This window comes from Parasteatoda tepidariorum, chromosome 2 (assembly GCF_982258835.1).
Source record: "Parasteatoda tepidariorum strain Cologne lab strain chromosome 2, Ptep-v5.0, whole genome shotgun sequence".
NCBI classification, from domain to species: Eukaryota; Metazoa; Arthropoda; class Arachnida; order Araneae; family Theridiidae; genus Parasteatoda; species Parasteatoda tepidariorum.
In genome coordinates, this window is record NC_141756.1 from 50,579,716 (window position 1) to 50,592,313 (window position 12,598).

Here is a 12,598-nt window from a genome sequence, read left to right on the forward strand (position 1 = left end):
GCAGCAGTTTAAAAAAAACAACAACAAAAACAAGGGACCTATTTGAAGGGTATAACTAGTAGCAAGCCTTATGCAAACCTCTACATGTTTTTTCTATTTTTTTATTGAAAGTTTAAAATGGCAAATGGCAGTCATGATATGAAAGCATCTTCTATTTATACCTTATTCAGTTTGACCAGGGATTCAAAAAACCTACCTGCCCAATAAAATCCGTGCGGGTTTTACTGGGTAAAACCCACCCTAAAGTGGGTATAACAAAATTAGATCATTAACTCAATGTTTAGTTGCAACTAATAAAGTTTATATGAAAAGGAGTGAATTTTAATATGAACTTTCGAGTAACCCAAAACATTAGGCTACCTTATTTCACTAAAAAATATGATGGGTTGGACCATCAAAATTGTCCATATAGTATGTCTGATAGGTGAAATATATGAATGAATCGCATCTTTAATGATTGAAGCATAAACTTGTTATCTGCCCACTATGTTGACAGACTCACAATTATTTTGATTTCTGGACAAGAAACAGATTATTTCATTAAAAGTATTTTAAGCTTTCTATTTTCATTAATGTTTGCAAAATTTTATTAATATATTTGTTCAATTCAAATTTTAATGGATTAATAAATGTTTTCATTGCAATTTTTAACTATTCTTTATGCTCTTCAATATCTATAACCAGCATTGGCAGGGTTTAGGACTAAATGAATTAATCCACGGTTTAAACCGTCCTGTCCAAAACTGTCTTAAACTGTCCAAAACCCTTTTACTCAAATTATGTCACAATTTTATCTGAACATTATTTAAAAGGAAAAATAAACATAGAACTAATAACATATTGATAATTAAATCTACTAGAGAATATTTGTTTTTAAATGTATAATGTATTATTAATATTGCTTGACTCTTCAATTTAAACATTAAACAAAGAAAGATTACTCAGTAATCAATATCAATTGGTCCTTTCATTCAATAGTACATAACTGAAGTTTGACCTTGCCATACAGCTTAAGCTATTAGGGACTAAGTGCTTGGTTAATCTTAAACAGGTTTATTTATTTATAGTACTATTCAAGAATACTTTTATTTCATTGATGTTTGATTCTTTTAGCATAGTGGTGATACATCACCAGTGTCAGTAACTGAAACTGATGTTATGCCCTTCAAAACTGTTAATACATTTTTCAATTATTTTGTATTTCCAATTTAAACTAGTATATTTATATTTAAAAACATTTTTAGATGTCTTTTTTATAATTTTGTGATGAGGAAATTATAACATTTTTAAAAAAAAAATATTGTGAAAAATAAAAGGTTAATTTTTAAACAAATGTAGTATTTTTTTAAAAAAATTATTATTTTTTAATATTGCATTATTTATTCTTATGCAAAAACATTATTTATCAGTATTAAAAGCATCTTTATATTTAAAAGATTAGGTATTAATTTTTGTTGTTCAATGAATTGTAGAGCTTCAATAATTATAAACCTTTTCCTATTATATTATATTATTTTCCTTTAATAGGTTAAAGTGAATTGTATAAAAAATATCAAATATTTATTGATACATGTAATTATTATGTGTAAAATGGTTACACCTATAGAATTTTTACTTTTTGCCAAAGTTCAAGGTTTTGGACACTTTAAGACAGTAAAACCCGCGTGTCCTGTCCAAAACCCCAACCCTATCTATAACTCATAGCTATAACTTAATTTTGATATGTATGACTTAAAATATGACAAAAAATCTACGTTTTGTTCATTCAGTTTTCTATTTTTATGTATGTCATTTCCAGTGCCTGCTCGCTTTGTTTACAAATCCTCACATCTGACCAAAATGATTCTGTCACAATCATTTTGGTTTCTTGTGTATAAACAGATTATTACATTGAAATTAAAAATTAATCAATTGAAAAATCCCAAAATTTCATAACTCAGATTTAGTTTTAGGCATTTTTTCCCCCGATTCTTTTAAGGATTAAATTTAAATCTTATAATTTAAATCTTATAATTCAATTCTACAAATTTGTTTTAAATTCTATCTTTTTTTTCCATGTCATAGTCTATATAAAAAAAATTATAGATAAAACATGATGGATAAGATTATTTATTATATCAACCAGAATCTGTGCATTTTAATTTTTCTGTTTGAGAATCTGGATACAAATTTCTTAGTACGAATAACCTGTGAGAGCAAAGGGGAAATGACAACCGCTAATGTTAATATGGGATTTTCTGAGAAAGCATTCTTTTTTATTTTCATCTGAAGTTATATCTGTTAGAAATAGAAATGAAACTTTCTATTCACATCAATAATATTAACAACAAAGGGGTCGTTTACTTTAAAATTGATTAGGTTAGTGCAGTCATAAATCCAGATTCCATTTTCATCATACCTTTTACAGCTGCAGCTTATCATTATAACAATAGATTTAGAAAGTATTTTCATAAGCACACAAACTCTTTCTTTTAATATTATAGTTTTACAAGAGAAAAAAGGAACCATGCAAGAAATATTTCAGTTACTTAAAATTATATGGTCCATAGTGAAAACCATAAAAGTTATTAATAATCAAAAACTCCTTACAAAAAAAATATTGTAGTGCATAAGCTGATGAATCTTTTTAATATAATTAAATCTCCACTGTTAAAAAACTGAGTGAAACTATTGTTTCATCTGTCAAGAAGATAAGTCAGAAAGTACTTGGTAAATGCATAGAAAAGGAAACTAGTTATAAAGCAATTTCTGTTTTACTTTTGGAGTTGCTTGTGGTCCTCTTTGCACTTCTTGATACTAAATTTTGCTTTTAAACTATCATGTTAATCTAATTAATATTGTGTTAATACATTTAATGCAATATGGACTATGGAATAGTACAAAAAATTTATTATAAATTAAGTGTAAATACTTTACTATTAATTCATATTGTTAATTAATTCATAAAATTTGATTTGATAAAATATATTATTAAAAATGGCTTTTATTAATAAAATTAGAATAATACATGCATTTTTAATGTAATAATTGTTTATTGTCAAGAAGCTAAGATAATTGAAAGGTGTTAGTAGGACTCATTTAACAAAGCGAACAATTGATATATATTGCCTCAAGTGACATATATTGATTAAAATAGAGTACTGCATGCACAAAATATCAAATGTTCATCATTTCTTTAATTGATATTATTCAAATGAAGTTTTATTATAAACATATTACTATAATTATTTTAACTATTTAAAAAAATTATTTGGTTTTATACTTTCAATAAAGATTATTTAAATTTATTTATGCCTTTTTAGAGGCAGAAAAATCTTTCAAATATTCTATTTTAACTATTCAAGTTACACAGGTGTGCAATAGAGAATAATAAAATTTCAGGAAAAGGAAATAAAAGCTAGCGGATATTTCATAAATTCACTTTATATTACTCTTGTCTGAAAATATGCACTTCATTCATTTTATTTTTAAAAATAACTATACTAGTTTCATTCACCATTAAATTATAATTTTTTTTTCTATAAATATTGCTCTTAACTATTTTTTGAACTGAAAAAGAAAAGAAAAAATTTGAACAGTGTAACTGAAATTTGCTATATACCCTTCTATTGCTTATAATTGAAATTGCTTGTAATTGAATTAATTGCTTATAACTGAAATTTGCTTGTAGCAAATTTATTTTCTATATTTAAATTTTTAGAAGGAAAAAAATTTAATTTTATCCATTATTATTTTTGTAAGTATTTATGACTGAAGAATTATGATTAAAGATTATGACTATGATTTTAAGATTGTGTTTGTTTTTTTATGTCTTAATGCTTTTAATGTCTCAATTAACTATGTGTGATAACATTGGCGATCAATTAATATAGATGAATTGTGAAAAATTAATAAATAATTGTGAATAATAATTTTATAAATAATTGTAAGAATAAATATCTTTTTTTTACAATTAAAAACTGCCTTAATTAATCTTTAGCAATACATTTTTCATTTGAAATACTGAAGAAAATATTAAATTTCTCATTTTTTAATTAAAAAAATCAGGAGGAAATGGATATGAAGGTCCTGCAATTCCAAAATAGAAAACTAACTGAACGACTCGAACAAAGACAACGGCAGGAGGCTGATTTACGATCTAGAATAGAACAGCTTGAAAAGCGACAAACGAGTGATGAAGCTGTACTATGCGTTGTTAACAGATATTGGAATCAGGTATCAATTTTAGTATCCCTAGCAATAATTTATGTTTTGGAATATCATATTGTTGACATAGTAAATAATTAGTGTCAAATTGTCAAGAAATATATTTGATTAAAATATTATTTTAATTAACACTTTATTACTTAGCTAAATGAAGATCTTAGAATATTGTTGCAAAGGTTTGATGCTGAAACATCTGATGAATCAGAAACCCAAAGTAAGTACATTTTAATTTTTTTCCAAGATGTTTATATATACATTTATTAAACATATGTTCTTAATATTTGAGCGGCTTGCTTAAATTTTAGAATTAAATTATTTTTTTTTACTTCTTGTGGTTTGTATTTGCATTTAATATTCTGTAAGATTAATTGGGCTGTTAAAAAAAAAGTCTTAAAATTCTTGTATTTTCTGTTCGTCTGATATTTTAAAAGTCCCAAATCTCTGTAGTCCATTAAAGGAAATATTTGCAAAGAATAATTAATGAGAAGTAAGCCTAGGATTTTGAAATTTTTTTCTCATTATGTACTCTTTCTTAAATTCATAAGATGCAAGATTTCTAACAATAATAAATAGTTTTATGATTTTTTTTGGATAGTATATTGATATTTTACTTAAAAAGATTTAATAATTATATAAAGTTAAGGTTAAGATTGATTGTCTGGGTTAAATGATAAAATAATATGTTAACATCATTTATTATTTTTAATTAATCAATATATTTCTGTTACTTAAATTCCATGCATTAACTTGTCATGATAGCAAACAATTTCCATATTTCATTTCAAATTTACTTTGAAATAAAAGTATTTAAAGATAGGATTTTCAAAATAACTAATTTGCAAAAGGAAAATATATTTCTAAAAGAACAATATAAAAACTTGATTATTAATGTGTCATTAACTAAAATGGATTTTTTTCTTCTTTCTAGATGAGGAAGAAGCTACTACATCTTTTTTGGCCCTTTTGGGACAGTGGGATAAAGAAGAACTGGACGAAAAATTAGCTCAACGTGTGCAAGTATCTACTAGAGCTGTTGCTAAAGTACTCCAAGCCTTTGATCGAATTGTTCAAAGAAACCATAAAATTATGCTGGCTCTGAAGGGTGACCCTTCTTCTCAAGGTAAAAAGAAAATGAAATTGCTTTCAAACTATATATTTTTCTCTCTTTACGTTATAATTTTCTTTGTTATTGCTTTATTAAATTGTGTAAACAAAACTACAAAAAAAAGGTCACATAATTATGTTTACTCTTGAGGTAAACTTTTCCATTATAAAATGTTTAATTTTTTTCAAATAAATTTGCTCTTTCAGTCATAAATATTTTCTTATCCACTAGCTTTAAATTGTAATAATTTAAGAAAAAAAAAATATTTAATTCTAAAAAAAATTTTAATAACTTAATTAAAATATTTATTTGGCATTTGTCTGAATTATTCTTTGAAAAGAATATCTGAAAATTATTAACTATATTGAAAAGAATATCTTTTTTTTCCCCTTTCCGATTGGGTTGAAAAAAACCTAATTCTTCCACAGAGGTTTTTCCTATGGTTCTTTCTTTTGTTTTTTCTACTGTGAAAGAAACTTGCCATTACTGATTTGAAGACAGTACAATCAATATTATGAAATTACTTTAGTTGAGTGTTTATAAATATTTTATTCGATAATGTAAAATTAAGTTTTTTTATACTATAAAATTGATAAGTTTTCTTAGTTAAGATATTCTCAAATGTGTGTGAGAGAATATTATAAGAAATAATCCGCCACATATGTTTTATTTACATTATAATATGAAAAGGTGCCTGCATATATTTCGGAGCTTTTTGTTGAGGTATACAATTTCATTTTGCTTCAGATAATTATTTAAAATGATAAAGGAACATTATACTTATTGTAACTTCATTTAAGCTCTATTGCAATTTGATCATTATTTAAGCCAATTTTTTTATTTCGAAAATCTTTAGTATCGAAATCTATTTTCTGTGTGAAATTTCTACTTAGAATAAATTCCACTTGAATAATCTTTTCATTTTTTTATTTTATTTATTATCATAATTTAAAAATAAACTGTTTGAGTTTTTTTCTGATTGTTTGCAAGTTGTGAAATCAAACTAATAATATAATCTGTAAATGTATTATGTATGTTAATTCTTGTGTATTTTTTAAATTCTTTTTAGTATAATTACTGAAGTTATAATTATATGAAAATATTGTGTTCATCTTCAATCAATCATGTTTTAAATCTCTTATCTTTTTTCTTTTTTTTTTCTTTCTAGAAACTATTCCAAGTTTAGATGATGTAGTTCGCCAAACTAATGTGGATTTGCAGAATGAAAATAAAAACTTGCACCTGCTGGTAACTGGTTTACATGAAAAACATCATCAAATGAGTTTAAAAGTGAGTGAACTTAACGCAAATATTTTTATATAAAATTTTTAAAAGACTTTAAATATTTTAAATTGGATTTCAAAAATTTTCTTGTAATGTTGACTAATTGTTAAAAAGAAGAAAAAAAAGAAAAATACTGAAATTATACTGCTTTCTTTTACTGAATTTTATATTTAAATAAGCATATATTTTTGTATTAGGGCATTTCAAAAGTTTATTTTCTTTTATCTATAGTTTGCTGAAATTAATGACAAACTAGCTACTCTAGAAATAGCAAATGCTGAGCTTAAGAATCATATTGAAGATTTGGAATATGATTTATCAAAAACAAAGCAAAGAGAAGAAAAGCTGGATATGCATCTATCAGAAAGCATAACAAAACTTAAATCCTATAATGCAGATAATGATGGAAGAACTCCTGTTAGCACTGTAACTCAAGCAAAAGTATGTTATATATTAATTTCATTTTTTTCCTTGCAATAAATTTTGGTATTATAAATCAAAACCTGACGAGTTTTTGATTGTTAAATAATTGTTTTTATGATATAAATGACAAAACTCTCTCTCTCTCTCTCTCTCTATATATATATATATATATATGTGTGTGTGTGTGTGTATATTTTTCTTTCTCAATTTATTTCAACAAATAGTAGTAGCCAGTTGTGGTAATAAAAGCTGTAAACTGTGTAATAGAAAAGAATAATTTTTTAAGTAAGCTTTAGTAAATATTTCACAAATAATAAGACATTTTGTATAAGTATATTGTTTTTTGAATTATAGCTAGAATATGCTTAACAAAACAAACATATTTAATAATAATATTTATTTATTATTAAAGATGTAATTCAGGGTTGAGTTTATGGCTGTCTTAAACTGTATATAGATAGAACATCTGAAATTTACTGTCCAAAAGTGTATTAAAGTGTCCAATATAACTTTATAATTCTAAAATTAATTGTAAACTTAACTATTTTTTACTGATATTTAAGAAAAAAATTCTTTTTATTTGACGAATCTGAATGCTTAAATTATAAGGTTATATTAATTTCTAACGTTTTTCTCTTAAAAAAAGGAATTAATATTTTTCAACTAAAATCTATTAGTATCTTTAACTTGTCACAAGATTTATAATTATTTTTTTAATTAATTTTGGTAAGGGAACAATTAATAATTTATTGACACATTGTTGACTACAAAGGACTCAAGATACCTCTTTACTATGGCAACTCATCTTGTGTCGGTGCAAAAGGTCGGTTTTACATTTAAAGCTAAATTTTTTATTACAACTGGGCAGAAGAAATTGCATTCCTCAACAGAATAGGAGTTTAGAATTTATTTATCCTTTTTTTTCTCTGCAACCAGTATTATCAAGCAGTTGCCAATATTTTTTTTCTTCATTAAAATATTTTCTTTGTTTCTAAATCTGCTTTCTTTAGGTTAAATAAAAATTAATTTTAGGAGCTGTGCTATTTTATATTGCTTATCCAAAACTATCAACTTGCTTAATTTTTTTTTTGTTAAATTAAAATTTTCGAGGAATTTCCAATTAGGGGAAACTTATTTTTCATGTTTTGCAGTTGCATATTATAGAATCATATCTTAATAAATTTGTTAAGAACATTAAACAAATTTTAGAATTTCATCAGCAAAAGCTCAAACGATTGCTTTTATCTCTTGTTCTCTTGATTATCACATGATCTGTTTTTATCCAATTCTTGAACATTTGATCCTAACAAGCATATTAATCAATTATATTTAATTAGTTATAAATTTCCAAAAGTCCTTTTTAAAATATTTGTTTACTTAAAGCAAAAGTAGGAGTAATCATATAAAATAAGACACATAAAATCTCATTTTGATTGTAGAATTTATATGCTAGGGGTATAAAATGCAAAGGAGAATTTTTGCTATAATTACTATAATTTTTTGCTTCATTTATAGGAATATCTTTGGAGTGAATTTTTTTTGTTTTTTGCTTTTCCAAAATGAATTTTTTTCTCTTCTCAGGAGATTTGCCTTCTTTCGATGAAAGGGGTCCCAAAAACCAAAAGTACTCCATCAATCTTTAATTTTTTCTTTTCTTTTTTTAAATTTTTTTTTTTTACTTTGTTTTATATTGATAGATTAGTTCTTGTTTTTTTTCTTCACTATTTGCTCATCTTAGTTAGATTTAATAATAACTTTTACCTTAATCACAGTAACATATCTGACCAAGACAGTTTATTCGCAGAAGCCCAAGAATCAAAACTTATAATTAGGGATGTAACGAATATTCGGCCACTATTCGGTATTCGGCCCTTTTGCCGAATATTCGTCCTAGCCGAATACTGAAGTTATTTGGCCGAATAATGAAGTATTAATTATGCTGCTATTATTAATTATTTAGATTTGTGAAAGCCTTATTGTTGGCATCAAGATAAACACAACAATTATTACAAAAAATACATCAAGTTGTTAATTTTTTTTTAAAATATAGAAAGTTTAAAAAAGAAAATTTGTTAATATTTATTTCATTTTTAATTTAAAATTTTAAAATTTTTTAATTACAAAATTAAAATTTCAAAAGTGAAACTTTTCAAAAAGTTCTTGATTTTCTCAGTTTTAATAATTTTTCTGACAGAAAAGAAAGTTAAGAATACATTTAACAGTAGTAAGTAATGAGTTCTTATCTTAAATAAAATAGCATATAAATTACAAGTATAACTATAACTAAAATATGCTATTATTAATTATTTAGATGTATAAAAGCCATATTGCCTTGTTATTGGCATCAAGATATTTAAATTATTACAAAAAATAAATCAAGTTGTTAAATTTTTTTTAAATATACAAAGATTAAAAAAGCAATTTTGTAAAAAATTTATTTAATTTTTATTTGAAAATTTAATTACTATCAAAAGAGAAATTTTTAAAAAGTAAGTATTCAGCCACCGAATATTCGGTATTCGGCCCCATCACTATTCGTTACATCACTACTTATAATCCGATAAAATTTCAAAACTTTTGCTAAATCGGGTTAACCAGACATTTACATATATATGATTCTTCCACCCATTAGATTCTTCTAGTTCGGCAGATTTTAAATATTTGGAACTGCACCCAATCTGGTAATACCGTGATTCTTATTCACGCACTTTTAATATCAAACATCATTTTTCTTATATTCCTGATAGAAAAGTTAAAGTTGTAATTCGTATTCACGGGATTTAAAAATCCAATATCGCAATTTGTATTTACATGTTTTTAAACCCCAATATGGCGATTCATATTCACGCAAGTTTAAAATCCAATGTCGCGATTCATATTCTAGGGTTTTTAAAGCCCAATAATGCGATTCATATGATATATCAAACATTGATTTTCATATTAATACGTGATTTAAAAACTATGTTTTGCTGTTCGTATTTACGCGATTGAAAAATTATGCATTGTTATTCGGATTTAAAAATTCAATGTCGCAATTTTTTTGCATTTTTTAACTCCAATATCGCAATTCATATTTTTATGATTTTAAAATCTAAAACTAAAAATTCAATATCTCAATGTTGTTTTCTTAAGATTTGAAAGTCCAATATCACAATTCATATTCGCACTATTTTAAAATCCAATATCGTGATTCATGTTCTTGCGATTTTAAAGTCCCATATCGCGATTGTTTTAAAAAGTAAGTTTTTTCATGATTTAGTTGATTCAAAAAATTATCTTAAATATGAAACAGGTATGAAATATAAATTGATATCTTGGTATCAATTTTATGCACATAAAATTTTTAGTTTTTTACTTTGTGTCAGAATTTTTCCCTAACTGTCTTATCATGCTTTGTGTTCCTATTTTTGTTTTTAACAAGTTGGCAGTTATGCAGTAAGCTCCTTATTTTCATTTGTGTCAAGTTTATAGTCTCAAAAAGTATCTTGGTATAGTTATCTGTTTTGTTTGGTACCTGTGTAAGTTACAAAAAAGTGTGCTGTTTAAAAATTAATGCATCAGAATGTAAGTTTAACTTATTTCTTGAAAAAATTGTGCAATGGGAAGAGTATTGGATTAAAATCTGAAGAGTTTAAAATCTTCTTTAGCTTTACTATCCTTTTTTAACTTTTTTTTTCGCATTTTATTTTACTTATTTATTTAAGCTTGAAGATTTGCAAAAAGAATTAGAAGAACAGAAAGAGCTTTCAAATAACCGTCTGGTTGAGCTAGAAACTTTAAATACTGAACATAAAGAGGCTCTAAAACTTGTTGAAAAATTAAAGATGGATGTAAGTATTATATTTATTTTTACTTGTGTACTATTAGTATTTTTTTCTTGAATTGTGGATAGTGAAATTATACAAGGAAAATGTATCATAGAGAAATCTTGGTTGCAGTTACAAAAGTTTTGCTTTAAAAACTTTACTGTAACCATTTCATTTATTTTCTTTCGTCGAAATTCAAAACTACATTTTTTAACTCAGTTTTTATGTTCCTTAATAAATCAGTTGACCGATTGTGGTGAAATTATACCAAGTTATTGTGGATTTCATGTTAGAAGTTAGGTTCAAACATATTTTTTTAAATAATTAAAGAAATTATTGTAGGAAAACTTTTTTATTTTTTTAGTCAGCACATTAACTAAAGCACTTTAAATTTAACTTCATAGTTTTATGCCTTTGGCACGTATGCCAAAGTTATCAACAACAGAAGATGACACACTGACTACTTAAACTGTATGTTTAATAATTTACTTGAATAATATTTATTACAAAATAAATATATTAATCCCCTTTTTTCCCCATGCTTTCTTGGAAAAAGTTCTTTTAAAAACAAATAAGCAAAAGCAAGATGTTATTTTTTCAGCTTTTAAAGAATTTTTCAGAGCTTTTAAGGAATCAGTCATAGTTTTAAATTTAACTAAAGACATACAGTTATAATTAAGTCATAAATTTTCCTCATTCATAAAACAAGTTTTAAATATGTTTTCTGTTATCCTTTTCTTTATAATTAATTAAATAAACATTTTCCTCAAATTGATATTTGAAACTTTCTTCTTATTAACAAAATCTCCTTTTGTAATACAGCTATAAGTAAATTTTTAAACTTATTTATTTTGATAATGTTAACTTAAAAGTATTCCTAGTTATTAAAGGTATTATAGTTGAACTAGTTTTTCTGTGAAGTAAACTTAAAACATGTTTTGTGGTACCTGGGTTATCAAGTTTTTTACAATTGATGGCTTATCCGGTTTTAACTATGGTTTTATCTGTTATTGCAAAAAACCCTTTTTGACGATTCCCAAAACCCCAAAATTTTTCTGTAGCGATAATTATTAGCTATTGCAAATGTGAAGTATTTATAAATATACATAGATATAAAATTATATAAGTGATCAATCAATAACATTCTTGTATTATTTAGACATGAAACTCTCTTTTTGTTTTAACAATTACTGTGAAAAACCCTACTTTTGGCGCAGAAATATTAAATAATTATACAAACAAAAAAAGAAGAGTAAATTGACAATTGCTGAATAAATTAATCTAATCTGTTCTCAGAGCAAATTTTTTTTATAAATTTAAATTTCTCCAAAATATTTTAGCATGTTTTTTTTCTCTCCCTTTTCAGTACAATGACTTTTTAAAAATATTTTTAAAAGTAACGTTTATACATTGTTAAAAAGTTTTGATAACAAAAGAAAAGGAAAAAATCAATTTGATTTGACACAATTCTTGAATAAACAAGCATATGTATTTAAAATAATAGAAATCAAAATGTATTGAAATAGTAATAATTTTTTTAATTAAATTTGTGGTCGCACTCATAAACTTAAGGAATTCAAACTGATAAATGCACTAATTGACATAATATTTTTTTTAAAAAGGAAAAATTTTGCAAAGTGACACATTTTTGAAGAATAAAAAAAATTTTAGGAATTTTTTGAACCTAACTTTTCTCTAGGGTTACCTGAATTTCATTCAAAATATCGATTTCTCAATTGGGCATATTCTGCTCCCTTGCATAAGTAATAGTAAC

At 24.7% G+C, this 12,598-nt stretch overlaps 1 protein-coding gene across 4 annotated transcripts in view; it reads left to right on the forward strand.

Annotated features, from left to right (window-relative positions):
- Bre1 (E3 ubiquitin-protein ligase Bre1) overlaps nucleotides 1-12,598 on the forward strand; it is a 38,588-nt gene that overhangs the window by 3,516 nt on the left and 22,474 nt on the right. For all 4 annotated transcript variants that reach the window (XM_043042664.3, XM_043042659.3, XM_043042662.3 and 1 more), the window contains exons 3-8: nucleotides 4,048-4,215; nucleotides 4,351-4,420; nucleotides 5,135-5,326; nucleotides 6,480-6,601; nucleotides 6,827-7,036; nucleotides 10,723-10,848. In XM_043042664.3, coding sequence (XP_042898598.1) covers nucleotides 4,048-4,215; nucleotides 4,351-4,420; nucleotides 5,135-5,326; nucleotides 6,480-6,601; nucleotides 6,827-7,036; nucleotides 10,723-10,848 — 888 coding nt within the window. The remainder of the gene's footprint in view (nucleotides 1-4,047; nucleotides 4,216-4,350; nucleotides 4,421-5,134; nucleotides 5,327-6,479; nucleotides 6,602-6,826; nucleotides 7,037-10,722; nucleotides 10,849-12,598) is intronic.